Source organism: Pagrus major, chromosome 13 (assembly GCF_040436345.1).
Source record: "Pagrus major chromosome 13, Pma_NU_1.0".
In the NCBI taxonomy this organism is placed as follows: domain Eukaryota; kingdom Metazoa; phylum Chordata; class Actinopteri; order Spariformes; family Sparidae; genus Pagrus; species Pagrus major.
Window position 1 is genome coordinate 8,616,383 of NC_133227.1, and position 20,302 is coordinate 8,636,684.

At 37.6% G+C, this 20,302-nt stretch overlaps 1 protein-coding gene across 1 annotated transcript in view; it reads right to left on the minus strand.

Moving 5' to 3' along the window:
- Positions 1 to 20,302, minus strand: part of fat3b (FAT atypical cadherin 3b) — an 81,650-nt gene that overhangs the window by 24,422 nt on the left and 36,926 nt on the right. Inside the window, exons 20-33 of the mRNA XM_073478836.1 lie at positions 19,704 to 19,877; positions 19,079 to 19,609; positions 16,948 to 17,312; positions 11,647 to 11,800; positions 10,904 to 11,011; positions 9,552 to 9,735; positions 8,983 to 9,203; positions 7,035 to 7,487; positions 6,774 to 6,908; positions 5,973 to 6,366; positions 4,918 to 5,114; positions 2,137 to 2,290; positions 1,799 to 2,032; positions 1,435 to 1,613 (exon numbers count right to left, since the gene is read on the minus strand). Coding sequence (XP_073334937.1) covers positions 1,435 to 1,613; positions 1,799 to 2,032; positions 2,137 to 2,290; positions 4,918 to 5,114; positions 5,973 to 6,366; positions 6,774 to 6,908; positions 7,035 to 7,487; positions 8,983 to 9,203; positions 9,552 to 9,735; positions 10,904 to 11,011; positions 11,647 to 11,800; positions 16,948 to 17,312; positions 19,079 to 19,609; positions 19,704 to 19,877 — 3,483 coding nt within the window. The remainder of the gene's footprint in view (positions 1 to 1,434; positions 1,614 to 1,798; positions 2,033 to 2,136; positions 2,291 to 4,917; positions 5,115 to 5,972; positions 6,367 to 6,773; positions 6,909 to 7,034; positions 7,488 to 8,982; positions 9,204 to 9,551; positions 9,736 to 10,903; positions 11,012 to 11,646; positions 11,801 to 16,947; positions 17,313 to 19,078; positions 19,610 to 19,703; positions 19,878 to 20,302) is intronic.

The window sequence follows — 20,302 nt, forward strand, 5'->3', positions numbered from 1 at the left end:
AAGAGGCCCCAGCACTTAATTTGTCTGCTCTGCTCCAGGCCCTGAGAGTTCAGTTTCAGCGCTGAGGACAGTGTATGTTAATGGGAGCAAAAGAAGAAGGTTTTACTAACAAGACAGTGGCCTGAGGCAAAAAACACTTAAAGACTGTATCCACCAAAGCCTGAGAGGGAATGTCTTGGCGGCTAGATAAATGTTAGAGAATTGTGGCTTTACTGAGACGATAAAGGCTGTTTTTGCTCGATGGTATCTGAGTCAAGAGTTGTCACATTGTTTCTGCCTTGTTGGAGGCAGCTTTAGATCATATGCTTCAAAATAAAGCTATGATGCTATAAACTCAAAGCGTGAACCTTGTTATTTTGATAGGGCAAAAGGTTTATTTTAAAAGCTCCTGTCCCTTGCAGTATGTCACCCATCAGCAAGAGTGCTTTTTAGTCCGGTGTGCTGCAGTGTATTCTGTATTCAGTTTTCTACCTTTTGAGCAACGGGGAACACCACAGCTGTGGTCACGTAGCACCAAATTCAAAAAATGCTTACATCTTTCTACTTCATAGTCAGCCCATTTTACGCAAGGGCAATCTTTCCAGGGGCGAAGTACTCATTTTTGTTAATAACACTGCTATTGGTGCTATTACGGCTACAACTACTGCTACTTTTGCAGTGGTAATGACACCCATTGCTTCAAATAGTCATATTCAGTTTGAGCACCATGGACACTGGACCTCTTAGTACAGACTTAAATCACCTACCCCTGACCTCACTTTTGCCTGAGTGTGACTTTTGAGTTTGCTGCTTGTTCTGCAAGCCACAAAAACACCTAAAAAAGAGGCACCCAGAGGGCATGAGAGAGCAAACACTGTTTCAGCTTGTCTTATGGGTATTTTCCTCCTCTTCTCTTCACTGCCTCTGGCTCTGTTTACACCTGGCATTGACATGCATTCTCTCTGTGGTCTGTCACCTCCCCCATCTTTCCCACCCACTGCACAATTTGATGAAGACTTATCTTGATTAAATCTACTCAGTTCTCTATCTGATCTCTTCAGTAAACAGCATGTTTTTATTCATTGGCCTCTCTTATCCATGTGTGAGGACAGAAATACAGATCACCAGATGGATGAATCCGCGGCCGACTAATCAGCAATTTATGCGTGCAATATATGAGTGTATGCATTTTAATTACATTATTGTGGTAAATTGTTTAATTACATAATCGTGTCTATTTTTGTTTTGAGAAATAATTGATGTTAATTACTAAAAGGCTGAGGTAATTATACTGCATCTGATTTAATTACTTAGAAAACCATAATTATATCATCTAAAATATAAATGTTGTGAAGACTGTGAATTTCAATATTGTGCATTTTAATATTTAATTTATTTCCAGCTCAAGAAGTGTCATCTTTTTGAGATTGAATGCGTGCCACTAGGACCACCAACCTGTGAGGACAGCGCCCCCTGTTTCCCTGCCTGGTCAGTGGCCCGGACACGGACACGATAGGAATCTCGGCTCTCTCTGTCCAGAGATTTCTCCAGAATCACCATCCCAGATATGGGGTCGATGGAGAAGAACCCGCTGACTGAATCCACCAGAGAATAGACCACCGTACGGTTAAGACCTGGAGAGAGCAGGATGAAAAATCATGTACGCCCACAGACTACATGAACCAATTATGTGTGGTAATGTGTCTCAATCAGCTGCAGGAAAGTATGCTTTTCATGGCCAAGTCAGCAGTTTGAATGCTTTCTGTGCTCATCATTATCCTTGCTTGATTTGTTACCTATCCAACACATAACAGCGTACCTTCATCAGGGTCGCTGGCCTGCAGTCGGGTAAGCAACGCCTTGGGGGCGGCATTTTCATACACACTAGCCAGGTAATGATTAGAGGAGAAAGAGGGGGCATTGTCATTCACGTCCAGTACTTTGAGAGAAATGTCAGAGCGGCAGAACAGCCCGCCTCCATCAGTTGCCTGGGCAATGAGTTTATAGGTGGGCGTCATTTCTCGGTCCATGACAGTGGCTGTACGCAGCTCACCTAAAGACAAAAAACAGAGAGGCTGTGAAAAAGATGTCGATTCTGAGGTGGATATGCTGTTTTGATCAGGCAAAATCCAGAAGAAAAATATTCATTGAATGTACCAGTGTTTGCATCCATGTAGAAATCTTCGACCCCGATGCCAAACAGGGAATATTGGATCTCAGCGCTGGAGCCTGAGTCTGCATCTGTTGCTCCCACTGTCAGAATGCCCTTGTTAGCGGGAATGTCCTCAGGAAAAGAGGCGCTATACACGGCCTGCACCATACACACACACAGACATATGACCACAAAGTGAGACCACATATCTGTCCAACATATCAAAAAGCACATTAAACTGTTGGGTGCTGCATCCATTATCCTAGCTGAAAGAATGAGCACAACAGAGTTAAGTGCCCTTTGCTGACCCTGCCTGCACTCCTGCCAGTGACCGCCTCTGGAAATGAACTTTGTGACCTCACTCTTTCATCGAATACAGACCAGCGCAATGGGAAAACCACTGTAGTATGTCCAAGTACCATGCAGCATATCTGACCCTGCTGCAACTGCTCTGTCCTTCAGAGTTATGTGAATGATTTAATCATATTTAGAGCTGAAACAAGTCACTTAACCGATTAACTGATCGACAGTAAAGGAATCTGCAACTATTATGATAATTAATGGTTTAAAGCTGCTATAAGTGATTTTGAAAATGAGTTTTAAAGAGCTCTACATTGTGTTTGGTCAGTAAGCCATGTCTCTCCTCCCCCTGCTTATGCAGTAAAACGGAAAATATATTTTCTGGTATGACTGCCAGCTTTATCCATTCAGGACAGAAAACTCCATAAAGAGGAGGTCCTGTTTGCTCGTGAACTCGCAGAGAGCAGGATCCTCCTGTTTGCTGCTATGTCTAATGATTACGGCTGTGCATTCATGTGGTGACGTAGAGAGGAGGGAGGGGAATGCTAACTGAAAGAACAAACAGGAAGTTAGCTCAAACGATGAGAATACTTACTGTAGCTTTGAGTCATTTTACAAGCAAAAATGCAAAACATTATTTGCTCCCAGCGCAAATGTGAGGATTTGCTACTTTTCTATCATTATATCAAACTGAATATCTTTATGTTTTTGACTCCTCGTCAGACAAAACAAGCATTTTTAAGGGGTCAACATTTGAGGTAATTGGTTTCCTTGATTTTTTTTGATCACTGTCAGATTTTACAGTGTACACTAATATTTCCTATACTGCTTCTATCATAGCTAATACCATGGCTTGTAGCAGAACACTGTCAATTTTAAAAGCTGACTTTACTTTAAAAAGTCAGGAAACCAATTCCCTCAGAATAACCATCCTATTGCTTCTCTTGTTACTACTATAACAGGTACTACTACTACTATTAATGATACTACATCCACTTCATAATGTAAAAAATATTAGGAAAATGGGCAAAAAACATAGTTACAGTCAGCTGTCTGACCATCTTAATGTCTTAACGTCAGAGTAATCACTTTGTAGTTACACAGGTCTGACATGTCGGAGAACAGAAAGAATATAAGAGGAGGACAGGGAGACAGGGAGGATTGATTTCAAAGAGAATTAGTCAGAGTTTAGCGGGAGAGGGAACCTTTCTCAACTAATTATGTAAAAAAGTGAAGAATTTTAGAATACGACTCAATGAAAAGGAAAATCCCTAGAAGCGTGGACAGCCCAATTATCTTCCATTTTCACATTGATTTGCCGCTCATAGATCAGATTCTGACAGATTATTGATGCCAATAGTAGGATGAGTCTGAGCCAAGGTCACTGATTCATGTGATGTGTTTGTGTCAGTTCTGTCATTTAAAGAGCACAGTTTATCAGCTTTTGACTTTTGTAGCCAGTTTATATGCAAGTTATAGCACATTCCCTGAAATATAGTACATTTTGTTTGAATGGAGTGACATTGGGTTTGTACTCTGGTACATTGTAGAACAGAGAATCAATATAACTGAACAAATCCTGTTATACTACATCCCCAGATGCTGGCTCAAGTCATACATACAGTATGCAAATTTTAACATTATTCACCAGAATAATTTTCTGAGCTAAGCCACCCTTAAAATTACCCAGGAGGAAGTTCATCATTCTGGGCACTGGGGCCTTAACTAATTAATCACAGCGGTACAGTGTGATCAGGTAGTGTCATCAGGTATTGGTATAATGTAAATGTGATATTAAATAACTCATCATCAATTAAAAACTCATGCAGTCATGAGTGATGTTGCTGTATGTTGCACTCAGCTCTTGCATGACAAAAATAATTTCACTTATTTTAAAAGAGACATATTATGCTCATTTTCAGGTTCATAGTTTCATTTCAGGTTACTACTTGAATAGGATTACTTTAATGCTCAATAAACACATCAGTTTTCTCATAATGTCCAGTGCTGCAGCACTGTATTCCCCCTCTGTCTGAAACACTGAAACCCAAATACCAGTCTGCTCTGATTGGTCAGCTTACACACGCCTGACCCAGCACCCACTAACAACAACAGAGTAGCAAATATGTGTCATAGTGACATAGTGTGTGGTCAGAAAGAACCTTTTTTACATTTCAAAATCTTTTACATGCACAAGAAACTATATAACACACTGAAGGAAAGGAAAAAAGGAAAAAGTATAATAGGTCTCCTTTAAACATATTTGTGACCAAACCCAAATAAATCATTTACCCTTCAACAACTTTTAACAGAAAAGTCTAGAGTCGTGATGTATTGATGCACGTCAGCTGTCTATTTTTAGACAAAACACTAATAGGAAAATAGTCAGCTTGGGGACAAACAATGAACAATAATCTCCCGCACTCTGCTCTATGTTTGTTTGCTTTGCATGTTTTTCTTTCACCCAATTCCATCATATCCCTGACCTGGTTGCAGATGGGGCTGTTGTCATTGGCATCCATGATGGTGACCTCCACAGCAGTACGGGCAACATACAGGCCATCGCTGGCTGTGATATTGAGCAGATACCAGTCCTGCTGCTCACGATCCAGCAGACCGCTCACATAAACCTTCCACTCTCCCTGCACCTGGGCCAGGCCGAACACGCCCCGCGGGTTTCCTCCTGAAGATAACACATGAGCAGACTATGAACGCTGACACTACACAGCAAAGACGGAGGTGAAGACTCATTGTAACAGACTTGTGAACAAACTGGAAGTCTTATTCATTCACAGAATGAATAAGCATCAGCTGCCCACCCCTCCACACACGCAAACACAAATGATGCATGAACCTTTCGGCACAATCAATAAACATCTATCATCATAGTAAAGCAGGCTGGTGGTGTAGCAGAATTGGCCTTTAAAAGTTTAAAATTTGACCTTTTATTACAATGCTTCCATTAGGCCAATCAGTACTTTTAAATGCCAGGACACGAGGCCAAAATACATCATCCTTTGTGGTTATCAGACAGTGTTCTATGAATGGGAGACACCAAGGTGAGAGTTCTGGTGGAGAGGCCTCGCAGTGTTTTTTTATCACTCGCATAAAAAAGGAGTGAAGTCTGTAAAATTCAAACTACTGTAATAATTTCACATAGTTTCGCAAGATTCATTTAAAGCAGACACTCCCAGGTGAGTTAGACCCACTGAAAACTAATTTAAACTTTAGTTTGTTCCCATTCTTTCTTCTTATTTGAGAAATTAAAATGTGAATACAAGGGTTTCTCTGCCTCGCTTGAAATGTTTTGTTGTAAAATGCATGCCGTGTAATATTAAAAATAAAAAGGAGATGTAAAAAAAAATAAAAGATTAGTCTTGTTCGACATTTGAGTTCAAACTAATTTGAAGTTTGACCTTTAATAATAGCAGCCCCATTACACCAATGAATAATTTGTATGCAACAAAACCTCATCGAGACAATTGCTGCAGCACAGAATGTGTTGAGCAACATTATGTTGGTGCTTTCTTCTTCTTCTCACCTGTAATGTAAAAGCTGACGAGGCGGTTCTGATCCGTGCCGTCTTGATCTCTGGTTTTTAGGACAGCCACCACCTCACCGAGGGGATCGCTCTCCTTCACCGCGCCCCGGTACAGCTCCCTCTCGAACCGCGGTGGGTTGTCGTTAATGTCCGACACGGTGATGGTTACCACCGTGGTGGAGGAGAGGGATTGTAACTCCCCCAGATCGGAGGCCACCACTTCGAAGCTGTAGCTGGAGCAGGTCTCGTGGTCCAACTGGCTCACTGTGGTGATCCAGCCTGTTTTACTGTCAATGGCAAAGACGGAACCCGTAGTGATGGGGCCGCCGAAGGAGCGAGGGTCTTTTGTCAAGTCCAAGTTGTAGGTGAGCAGAGGTCCGAGGCTGTAGGTCACCTGCAGTTTGAAAAATAGAAGTAAAACTGATTTATTGATCAAAGATAATTAAAAACGATTAATCATGAAAAAAATCAGCTGAAAAATTGATAATGAAAACAACCATTACTTTCATGTTTAATCAAGTTAATTGTATTTATATAGCGCCAATTCAAACAAAAATGATCTGATGACACTTTTCAGTTAGAACAGGTCTAGACTTTACTCAACCCAACATTCCCCCACAAGCAAGCACTTGGCGGCAGGGGCGAGAAAAAACTGCCTTTGAGTTTCAGCCCTCTCCAAAAAGGTACATGAAGCAGTAGTTTTATATCTGCAGCACTCCGAACTGAAAAACTGCACAAACGCCAAGCAGATTCATTTGTAGGAGAAGGCAAAAAGAACAAAGTACTTAAGCTGTCACACACCTGTCCATTAGAGCCCCAGTCTGGATCGAGTGCCCGCACTTGGACCACTCTTGTCCCAGCTGGCATCCCCTCCATCACTGTGGCTACATAGGTGTTTGTCTCAAACACTGGCTTGTTGTCATTCACATCTAGGATCTGTAAAATGACAAATCTTCACTGAGTCCACCCAACAAAGTCATAATTCTAATGAAATGCAACCAGGAATTAATTTTTAGGTGAAATTGCAGGCTAGTAGGCTCTATGTTTATCTGTATCACCGACCTTAACCTCCAGGTCAACAGTGGAGACAGACTCGATCAGGTCTCTTCTTGTTGTTGCTGCGATCTTAAAGCGGAAGATGCTGACCTCTTCATAGTCCAGAGGCTTTACCAGACGGATCAGACCTGATTCCCTCTCAACCAGGAACGTCCCTCCCTGGTTGCTGTCGAAGGTCTCCCCTCCGACTACGCTAAAGAAGGCGGTCTGTCCAGGGCCCATGTACACAGAGCCCAAGGCTGTTCCGACCGGTGTGTCCTCGGGAATGGTGAAGGAGTACTGAGGCTGGCTGAAGGAAGGAACAAATGCGTCCGGTGGGACGACATGGATGAAGGCTGACACTAGAGAGTGTTTGGCTGGAGAACCGCAATCTGTGGCTTTGACAAAGAAGGACAGCACAGTCCCCTGGAGGTGGTCCACAGTGCTTTTGGTCATCATCCAGCCGCTGTCTGGCTCCACCTGCAAAAAACAAAAAAGTAAATGCCATTTAACTTAAGTGACAAATCTACCACTTATAGAGCTTACATCTTTGACTCTCAGCCTGAATTCGATTGTGTTTGAGTTCTTATGTTTCGGCCTCTGGCTTGAACTGGACAGGATTTGTCCTTTTTTTCCACAATAAGAGCATGGACAACATGTTATATTAGCCTATTATCTATTTATATGTATATGTTACTTTTTTAATATTCATTCATCTTATATTAGCCTTTAATCGTTGACTGAGTACATTTACTCAATTACTTTACTTAAGTCCAAATTTTAGCTATTTGTACTTTACTTATACACTATTCAGAGGGAAATATTGTCATTTTTCCTCTGCTACAATTATTTTGTTGACACCTTTTGTTACTTTACAAATGAACATTTTAGCATGCAAAACATAATGAAGAACTTGCTATAAATTAAATTGCCCAACAGTATATACAAGCACAATTCGACGATCAAACAATTTGGCAATCCTTGGTTCAAGCTTCCTAAATGTGAAGATTTGGAGCTTTTTCTTTCAACTATTGAATAATTTCAATTTATTTTAAATAATTCTGAGGTTTGGACCATCGTTGGGACAAAAAAAGCATTGTTAAGTTTAGTTTTGGGCTCTGGGTTATTGTGATGACTTTTTTCTAAAGTTTCACAAAAAAATCGATAGATAAGTTGAGAAAACAAGGAATATTTTAATTAATAATGAACATAATCATTAGTTGCAGTTGTAAAGTTGAGAAAAAATAGCTGCAACTCAACCAACTACCACAGTAAAATCCTGCTTTTACATTAATGCAGAAGTAATGATAATAGTAATGTAATGGGACACTCCTCATAATGGTTACTTTTAGTTTGAAAACCTACATATGTACATTTTCCAGGTTAAACTTACATTATTTTACATAAGTAACATTTTAAATGCAGCATGTATTTTTTTTCTCTGCCCAGAATAGACCCCATTAACTTGGTGCAGATCTGGATAAAGGGACAGATTCATAAATTTTTTCTCACTTTCTTTAACATTAAGCATTTTTCAATATTTTCGTTAATTTCTAAGGGAATTATGTAGTTTTAAGTAGCTGGTATCTATGAATGAATACAAAAGGAGACTTCTGAGTGTCATTCTAGTTGTTTATCTGTTTGTTATTTAATTGTGTTTCCCTTTTGAAGAGCATTTTGATTTGATGGATAAAATCGTTATTGTTAACAGATGGCTGTTAATCCCTGAAATGCGGTGGGCGTCTCATTGGAGAATATGTCTTAATTGAAATTCAGGGCTATAGTGTAAATTACAAGGCTTAATTTGGTTTACTCTGATTAAATGAATGTATGGAGGATTTAATCTGGTTAAACTTTTGCTTCTGAGAACAGAGAAGGTGTTGGCAAGTCGATTAAAACTAAACACACAGCTCAGTGGTGCAAATATGTTTTGCAGTCGACTAATGTATAAAGTTAAAGAGCGGAACGTACTGACCTCCAGCACATCTACCAGTGACAGACGTGCCTCGCTGTAAAGAGAGTAGGAGATCCTCCCGTTAGACCCAGCATCAGGATCAGTGGCTTGGATCTGTGTGACCAGAGAACCTTTGGCAACATTTGCTTTAATGCTCATACGGTACTCCACAGCTCTGAAGCGAGGGGCATTGTCATTCTCATCAGCAAGAACCACTCGCACCGTGCAAAACGACGCACGGCCTGGAAGAATGACAGAAAATAAACATACATATATGGATTCATCGAATGTATGTAGTTCAAAAACAAAAACGGCTTTATTCATCTCTCATTCTAGATGACAAGATGTAATGCATCTCTAAAATGAATATGCTTTAATATTCATAGATATTCAGGAGAGTGGGATCTTATTATACCTAAGCTACCATCTGACACCTACAGTACATTTACCAAAAACAGTGCCCACTCATGCATTAATGTTAGCTAAATGTTTCACTTAGGGGTACAGGAAGTCTTATATTGGCTGATTTAAAGATGTTTTTCGTCAGGTAATCAGTTTACAGTCAGTCTGGTCAGGGTCAGAAACATTACCTCCTCCATCCAGGGCCATAACGGTCAGCACCATGTCCTTGTTAAGAGGATTTTCTCGGTCTAATTTCTGAAGCGTGGTAATGACTCCATCTGCATCAATGGCGAACTGAGTTTTTCCTAGGTCATTGATGAAGGAGTAGGTGATCTGACCAAACAGCCCAGAGTCCTCATCTGTTGCCCGAACCTGGAAGTCCATACAGATATTCAGGAAATTGGTCATTATGAGGTCCTTCAGCACCATTCATGTGTATGAAGTTTCCTATTTACCTTATCCTGCCAACATATTTAAGGCTGAAGTAGACAATTCTTGAGATTTCTCAAGGCATCAAATACTGACCCTTTAGGGATGGTGGCCAACCCAATGCATCAAAATTTGACGACCTGAGAATAAGCCTCAACAACCAACTACCGTTCTCTAGAATTGTCTACATCATCTTTAACATACAAGGACTACTGCCTGGGCTCCCTGGGGACCCCAATAATAAACCACTGCATGAAACAGCTGTTATAGCAAAGTGTTAACATATTTCTTCTCATAATTTTACCCCTGCCAAGGAGGTTATGTTTTTACCTGTGCCTGTTTATTGGCTGTTTGGTTGGTTTGTCAGCAGGATGACACAAAAACTACTGAAAGGATTTTGTCCAAACTTGGATGGAGGATGGATCCTAATGAAGAATTCCGCCTTAATAAGATGCCTGGTATCTATGAGTGAAAACATTTAATGCAGATCCTAATAAAAATCTGGATCTAGCAGATTGAAATATGTTTTATTTGATATCAGATAAGGCTTGATTGAGTAAAAGTGGACTGTGGGGCCTTGGTGGTGGTATGTGCTCTACTGAGTCCCCTTTCTAGTTGGTTATGTATTTAATGTCATTTAATGTCAAAGCTTATTCATTTACCATCCTTTAAATCTGGTATAATTTAGTTTTAAATAATTTCAAGTTCACATTATTTGTGTTATATTTATACGTGTCACCAACCAGGGTCATGTTGACCTGAATATAAATTAATTGAAATAACCCACAGTCATTCAACATTTTTTAATCTGTGTCGGCTGCATCTGTGTCTGACAGATTGCCCCTACCCCCCCCGATAGTGTGCGATATTTAAATTAGGAACCATGGCAAACATGACCTCAATAAAAAGCTCCATCTATTAAAACTGCATAGGCGGAATTAGGAGTTCCCCCAGGACGCAAATGGTATTTTTAAAAAGCATTAATTACAACAGATACAAATTTATTGACAAAGTCATGATGAACTGCAATGATAAAATAAAGCAAGTGAGATCTGACAAAAAAGTTTACCTCAGGGGTCTCTAAAAGTGAGTAGTGAAAAGGCAAACTAACCTGAATGACCTTTGACCCTGAAGGGGCATTTTCTTGGACTTCAGCCAGGTAGAATCTCTGGCTGAACACTGGGCTGTACAGGTTCGCTCCCAGCACACGCACAATCACCTGGGGATCACCATCATCGTTATAATCGTCATCCCACCATCATCATTCTCATGTCTGCTGACATTTCGTTAATGACATCACAATAATTAACAGTGGCAGATTTGTCAAACATGATAACATCAACATGTCATATGGACGAGCAGTAAGAGCATCCGCCTTGTGACAAAGTGGTGATTGATGCGCCTGCAAACATGTATTAGTCTCTGACAAACTGCTGTGGAGGTACGTGGTGTTCTTATCATGTCAGGAGGAGAGAGGGGAACATGAGAATTGCGTGACATGTTATTGCTACGACATATAATGTGAACAATCAGAGATGTGGGATATCAGAGTCCCACTTGTAATTACCGCTAAAAGACAGATGTGAACATTTCTTTCCAGCTGGCAGCTCATTCTCACACTAAATCCGATATGACACGAATGCACATTAACCTCCAACTGCAGAGCTGCTCTGCAGAGCAGCCAGTGGTAGAAAACAGCAGTCGTGTTGGACAGCTGCGAATGTGTGGAACAAATTTGAAGCGAGTGGTTGCCAAAGAAGGTCACGCGGCTTGCTGTATATAAACACTACAAGGGTTATAAAAGAGCAAATCAGTTGACAGAACTAAATCGTAACTGGCGAGAAGTTGTCTCACCTGAGCAGTGTTGGTGAAGACTCCATCCGACACCGACACATTGAGTTGATACGAGAGTTTCATGCCCTGTCGCCTCTTGTTAGACAGACTGAGCACCCCTGTATCTGGCTCCATCATAAAAGTCATTCTCTCATTCCCAGAGAGAATACTGTACCTGAGGGAAAAAATAAGAGTTTAGTGTTGATTATGTTGTAGAACGTTTTTTTGCTCAGAAAGTGCTGGAAACACAAGTATGTGCTTTTCTTGAGATGTCTTGAGACAAAACCACTTGACCACTTCAGAGAAGGACACATAAATTACACAAAAATTAAGAGTGTCAATAGCTACAATTTTCACAACCGAAACACAAAAACATATGGGAGTCCATTTACGCCAGTGTGCTTGGAAGAAATCCTGAGTTATTATATTGACAAACTTTTTCAACATAATGACTCCGGCCTTTCCAAATATTTTGATTGAAGGCTACTGTCAATAAGTCACGTATACTAGCTAGCTTTTTCAATGTTTTGACAAAGTCTCTCAGCATTTTGAGAAATTCTATGGTAAATGGAATTTCTACAGCACTTTGCCAGTCTACTGACTGCTCACAGCGCTTTGAAAACACTTGTCACATTCACCCATTCACACACACACTCATACACTGATGGCAGAGGCTGCCATACAAGGTGCCAACTGCTCATCAGGAGCAATTTGGGGTTCAGTATCTTGCTCAAGGACACCTGACATGCAGCTGGGGGATCCGGGGATTGGAACCAGCGACCCTCAGATTACTAGATGACCCACTCTACCTCCTGAGCTACAGCCGCATCATTATTTTGAGATACTCAGTCATTATTTTGAGATACTAAGTCATTATTTTGAGATACTGTGTCATTATTTTGAGATACTAGGTCATTATTTTCAAATACTAAGTCATTATTTTGAGATACTATGTCAGTATTTTGAGATATTGTGTCATTATTTTGAGATACTGAGTCATTATTTTGAGATACTAAGTCATTATTTTGAGATACTAGGTCATTATTTTCAAATACTAGGTCATTATTTTCAAATACTAAGTCATTATTTTGAGATACTATGTCAGTATTTTGAGATACTGTGTCATTATTTTGAGATACTCAGTCATTATTTTGAGATACTAAGTCATTATTTTGAGATACTCAGTCATTATTTTGAGATACTAGGTCATTATTTTCAAATACTAGGTCATTATTTTCAAATACTAAGTCATTATTTTGAGATACTATGTCAGTATTTTGAGATACTGTGTCATTATTTTGAGATACTCAGTCATTATTTTGAGATACTAAGTCATTATTTTGAGATACTGTGTCATTATTTTGAGATACTAGGTCATTTTTTTCAAATACTAAGTCATTATTTTGAGATACTATGTCAGTATTTTGAGATACCGTGTCATTATTTTGAGATACTCAGTCATTATTTTGAGATACTAGGTCATTATTTTCAAATACTAAGTCATTATTTTGAGATACTATGTCAGTATTTTGAGATACCGTGTCATTATTTTGAGATACTCAGTCATTATTTTGAGATACTAGGTCATTATTTTCAAATACTAAGTCATTATTTTGAGATACTATGTCAGTATTTTGAGATACTGTGTCATTATTTTGAGATACTATGTCATTATTTCGAGATACTGTCAGTATTTTTGAGATACTATGTCAGTATTTTGAGATACTGTATCATTACTTCGAGATACTGTGTCAGTATTTTTGAGATACTATGTCAGTATTTTGAGATACTGTATCATTACTTCGAGATACTGTGTCAGTATTTTGCGATACTGTGTCAGTATTTTGAGATACTATGTCATCATGTTAAGATAGTATGTCATCATATTAAGATACTATGTCATTATTTTGAGATACTATGTCAGTATTTCGAGATACTATGTCAGTATTTTGAGATACTATGTCATCATGTTAAGATAGTATGTCATCATATTAAGATACTATGTCATTATTTTGAGATACTATGTCAGTATTTTGAGATACTATGTCAGTATTTTGAGATACTATGTCATCATATTAAGATACTATGTCATTATTTTGAGATACTATGTCATCATATTAAGATACTATGTCATTATTTTGAGATACTGTCAGTATTTTCAGATACTGAGTCATTATTTTGAGATACTATGTCATCATATTAAGATACTATGTCATTATTTTGAGATACTAGGTCAGTATTTTCAAATACTCAGTCATTATTTTGAGATACTATGTCAGTATTTTGAGATACTGTGTCATTATTTTGAGATACTCAGTCATTATTTTGAGATACTGTCAGTATTTTTGAGATACTATGTCAGTATTTTGAGATACTGTATCATTATTTCGAGATACTGTGTCATTATTTTGAGATACTGTCAGTATTTTCAGATACTGAGTCATTATTTTGAGATACTATGTCAGTATTTTCAGATACTGAGTCATTATTTTGAGATACTATGTCAGTATTTTGAGATACTATGTCAGTATTTTGAGATACTATGTCATCATGTTAAGATAGTATGTCATCATATTAAGATACTATGTCATTATTTTGAGATACTATGTCAGTATTTTGAGATACTATGTCAGTATTTTGAGATACTATGTCATCATGTTAAGATAGTATGTCATCATATTAAGATACTATGTCATTATTTTGAGATACTATGTCAGTATTTTGAGATACTATGTCAGTATTTTGAGATACTATGTCATCATATTAAGATACTATGTCATTATTTTGAGATACTATGTCATCATATTAAGATACTATGTCATTATTTTGAGATACTGTCAGTATTTTCAGATACTGAGTCATTATTTTGAGATACTATGTCATCATATTAAGATACTATGTCATTATTTTGAGATACTAGGTCAGTATTTTCAAATACTCAGTCATTATTTTGAGATACTATGTCAGTATTTTGAGATACTGTGTCATTATTTTGAGATACTCAGTCATTATTTTGAGATACTGTCAGTATTTTTGAGATACTATGTCAGTATTTTGAGATACTGTATCATTATTTCGAGATACTGTGTCATTATTTTGAGATACTGTCAGTATTTTCAGATACTGAGTCATTATTTTGAGATACTATGTCAGTATTTTCAGATACTGAGTCATTATTTTGAGATACTATGTCAGTATTTTGAGATACTATGTCAGTATTTTGAGATACTATGTCATCATATTAAGATAGTATGTCAGTATTTTCAGATACTGAGTCATTATTTTGAGATACTGTCAGTATTTTCAGATACTGAGTCATTATTTTGAGATACTGAGTCATTATTTTGAGATACTGTCAGTATTTTCAGATACTGAGTCATTATTTTGAGATACTGAGTCAGTATTTTGAGATACTGTGTCATTATTTTGAGATACTCAGTCATTATTTTGAGATACTAGGTCATTATTTTCAAATACTAAGTCATTATTTTGAGATACTATGTCAGTATTTTGAGATACTGTGTCATTATTTTGAGATACTATGTCATCATATTAAGATAGTATGTCAGTATTTTCAGATACTGAGTCATTATTTTGAGATACTGTCAGTATTTTCAGATACTGAGTCATTATTTTGAGATACTGAGTCATTATTTTGAGATACTGTCAGTATTTTCAGATACTGAGTCATTATTTTGAGATACTATGTCAGTATTTTCAGATACTGAGTCATTATTTTGAGATACTATGTCAGTATTTTGAGATACTATGTCAGTATTTTGAGATACTATGTCATCATATTAAGATAGTATGTCAGTATTTTCAGATACTGAGTCATTATTTTGAGATACTGTCAGTATTTTCAGATACTGAGTCATTATTTTGAGATACTGTGTCATTATTTTGAGATACTCAGTCATTATTTTGAGATACTAGGTCATTATTTTCAAATACTAAGTCATTATTTTGAGATACTATGTCAGTATTTTGAGATACTGTGTCATTATTTTGAGATACTATGTCATTATTTCGAGATACTGTCAGTATTTTTGAGATACTATGTCAGTATTTTGAGATACTGTATCATTACTTCGAGATACTGTGTCAGTATTTTGCGATACTGTGTCAGTATTTTGAGATACTATGTCATCATGTTAAGATAGTATGTCATCATATTAAGATACTATGTCATTATTTTGAGATACTATGTCAGTATTTTGAGATACTATGTCAGTATTTTGAGATACTATGTCATCATGTTAAGATAGTATGTCATCATATTAAGATACTATGTCATTATTTTGAGATACTATGTCAGTATTTTGAGATACTATGTCAGTATTTTGAGATACTATGTCATCATATTAAGATACTATGTCATTATTTTGAGATACTATGTCATCATATTAAGATACTATGTCATTATTTTGAGATACTGTCAGTATTTTCAGATACTGAGTCATTATTTTGAGATACTATGTCATCATATTAAGATACTATGTCATTATTTTGAGATACTAGGTCAGTATTTTCAAATACTCAGTCATTATTTTGAGATACTGTCAGTATTTTCAGATACTGAGTCATTATTTTGAGATACTGAGTCATTATTTTGAGATACTGTCAGTATTTTCAGATACTGAGTCATTATTTTGAGATACTGAGTCATTATTTTAAGATACTGTATCATTATTTGAGATACTGTGTCATTATTTTGAGATACTGTCAGTATTTTCAGATACTGAGTCAGTATTTTGAGATACTATGTCATCATATTAAGATAGTATGTCATCATATTAAGATACTATGTCATTATTTTGATACACTGTCATAATTTTTTATACTAAGTCATTATTTTGTGAAAGCCTTATTATTTTGATAATGTCATAATTTTTTATACTAAGTCATTATTTTGTGAAAGCCTCTTATTATTTTGATAATGTCATAATTTTTTATACTAAGTCATTATTTTGTGAAAGCCTCTTATTATTTTGATACTGTCATTATTTTGTGAAAGCCTCTTATTATTTTGATACTATGTCATTATTTTGAGAAAGCCTCTCATTATTTTCAGATACTCAGTTATATTTAGAGAAAGGTTCTCTTCATAATGACTTACAAGACCTTTTTTTAATCACACTGGTGGAAATTGGCTTCCACAAAAACTGGACTGGTATGCAATGAGGTTAATGATGTTAACTGAAAAGTTCAGACAAATTCAACTGAGGTTCAGTGGGCAAACTAATGTACAAACTAATTATCACTTGTACAAAACATTACAAAGAAAACATCCACAACTTTCTGAAACGCCTTTTTTCTCACCTCAGCCTTTGTGCGTCACAGATGTCAGCATCCGACGCCTGAACACAAGTCACAAAGTGTCCTCGGGGAGCCAGCTCGCTGACAAAGGCCTCGTACAGCGCTTGGCTGAAATTGGGTGGGTTGTCGTTTGTGTCAGTAACAATCACGGTGACACTAACATCACTGCTGAGGGCAGGGTCTCCGCTGTCTGTTGCTCTGACAATGAAGTTGTAGCGCTGGATGAGCTCATAGTCGAGCAGGCGAGCCGTGAATATCAGTCCGCTGTTAATGTCGATGAGAAAGTAGTCTGTGCTGTTGTAGACGTCAGGGAGGATCTGGTAACTCACAATGGCATTCTTCTCTGAGTCTTGGTCCTGGGCAAACAGCTACAAGGAGAGTAACATTAAGCTATGTACTTCTTCATGCATTATTCAACATAAGGTCTGAATTGTTTGCTCTGGCCGTAGCTACAGTACCCACAGTGAGTCCAAATGAAAAAGGAAATACAGTTGTGGGTTCCACTGAGATGCTGTCAGGGCACAATGGTATCTATTGTATCTTGTTGAAGTGCAATACTTTGCAAACAAAAGCAAACCATAGTGTGTATGTCAGGTTATCAGGATTGCAGCTCAATTAAAAGCAAACACAGCTCTATGGCGCAAGTATGTTTAAAAGTGGTCTGAAGTGTATAGAGCAGAAAATACTGACCTCCAGGTTATAAATACAAAATCATAATTGAGTGAAAAGAATTTTAGTAGATAATCATGAGGAGGTGAAGGATGCAGAACTATTTTACTGTTGGTTTGAATTGCGATGGGAAGTGTGACAGAGTGATAGCTAATGGGGAGCCTATTAAACTGCAAAACCCAAAAATAACAAGGAAACAAAATCAAATTGTTTTCTTCATTTTAACACAAACATACAGCTTCTGTCTCATGTAGGTGACGAAAACTTTATATTCTTAATGTTAATTTCATGGTTGTCATTGTGTAATACATTTATGGTTAATTACATTTTAGTTTATACTTCTTTCACTGTTAACAAATAAGGAAATGCTTTATAAACTATTTATTAATTGTAAAGTTGCAGCTGATTTTTATAATACTTTTTATCATTGTTTGTTAACAGTGAAATAACGATTAACTCAAGTTTAATTAACTATAAATTTACCATTTATGAATGATGGTTATAGTGTATATATTGTGTTTGTATATATTGTATAAGCGTTAACTGAGTTTACATTTAAAAAAAACATGTAATTAGAATCCATTTACATTGTCGAGGATCACTTGATAACATTTTTGATGGCATTTTTAATTATTAAACTTTTTTCCATCATAACCAACACTCTATTAACTCATGAAAATCATGTTTATGTTTCTGTAAGAGTAATTTGATTTGACTGACCAAATATGCAAAATGCATTTAATTTGTATTGGAAACATTTTGAGATTTTTAAAAAGAACAAAAAACATTTGTGGAACTCAATTTTTTCTGTCTGCAACCATTTTTTATAGTATGAAGTGCAATATTTTCAGTGTTCGATGTTTTAAAGTAATCCAAAAGTATTCAGATAAGATCCTTTTTTTGTAGTCCAATTAATTACAATACTAATTGTGGAATTTAATTATGCAATTTGTATTCAGAAACTGAAACATTTCAAAGTAATCTGACCCAACTCTGGTTAAGTTCACATTGTATCAGTGTTTTAAGGCAAAGACATAATTCGCGCTATTATATGGTGATATATGGTGAGGCCCAACACTGAACAAGCCCAAGTGTATTTTTGGGCATGATGAACATTCATTTGATCCAATAATTTTACATTTCCCTCCTCTTTCTTCAATACTGTAGTCAAACAAGGCCATTGACCTGTCTTGATGGTTATAGAAATCAATGTATCCAGTACCTTGGAGTCTAAGAATTGTCTTGTGCGAACATGTTTCTCACTGGAACAACAGTACTGGTCTATTATTTGCTAAAGGTCAAGAGCTTCCACTGGGAAATTTCTAGGGTAATATTGCACTGTCTTCTCATGAATAAATTATTTGGCATCTACAATTCACACACAACACTGCTGAAGTGAGTCATGGGTGCAAACAATGCTTTGGTTAAAGTACACACTGGACTGAGTCGATAAACAAACACACACCTGTAACACGGTCGTTCCAATCATGGAGTTCTCAGCTAGCACAGATGAATAAGAAGTGTTCTGGAACAGCGGCGGGTTATCATTCACATCCAGCACCACAATGTCTACATCGACCTCCGACTTCGCTCCAGTCAGCGTGTCTGTAGCCTTCACTGTTAGCCGGTAGTACTGCGTGGTCTCGTAGTCTAACGGGTAAATCACACTGATGATTCCTGTGTCGAAGCCAATGTCAAACTGGAAGGTAGGGTCTCCGTCAGTGATGGTGAAGATGACGCTCTGGCCTTCAGGACTGGTGGCGTTGATGCATAGGACAGAGGTGGAGATGGGCGCGTCTTCTCTGACGGTAACTCCATAGAAGGGCTTGTCAAACACCGGCATGGCTTTATTTACTACCGTGACAGGCAGCTCCACTATACTGGACAGAGAGGGGAAGCCACTGTCTGAGGCCACAAGGACCAGCTTGTACTCTGCATTAGATAGGTCAACCTCAAAGGCTCTCTTTAAGGTCAGCTCTCCTGTCACAGGGTTCACCTGCACGGAATATGTAAATAACATAAGAATGTACAAAGCTGTGACGAGTGTATGAACATTGAGAACATTTAAGAGCAGAATATTATGAGCTTACCTGAAAGTTTCTGTGCGGCACCTTAAGGCTGTAAGTCACTTCTCCATTCAGACCGAAGTCTTGGTCAATGGCTGAGACCCGAAATATAGGTGATCCTGGATCTGCTTCCACCTGCACTGCAGCGTAGTAGGGGAGGTTCACAAACTCTGGAGCGTTGTCGTTTACATCCTCGATCTGAAAAAAAGAACGGTTATGTTAACAAACTCCACTGGGCTCATTGTAAAGTTGTAAAAAAATGAGACTTCAGTGGGACCTGAAGGCTGACAGAAGTGTAGGTGCTCATCACATCAGACTACACAGTTATAGTGTAAACAACAAATGGAGATTAACTGTCCCACACATCACTGAATCTGAATCTGAAGTTCAATTTTCCTGGAAAATGTCTCCTTGTGTAGCTTACTATATAGCATAATATTCTCCCTCTGCTTGCTCCAAACTTCTATTGAAGCCACTTTGCATCATACACACTGAAATATTCAAAACATCATGTTTATTAATGCTGGACCCTTTCTAAAGTAAAGTAAATCTAACAAAAACTTTTGAATGGGATCTGGAAAACTTCACATCTTTATCCGGCTTTTGCAATTTGCAAAAATGAG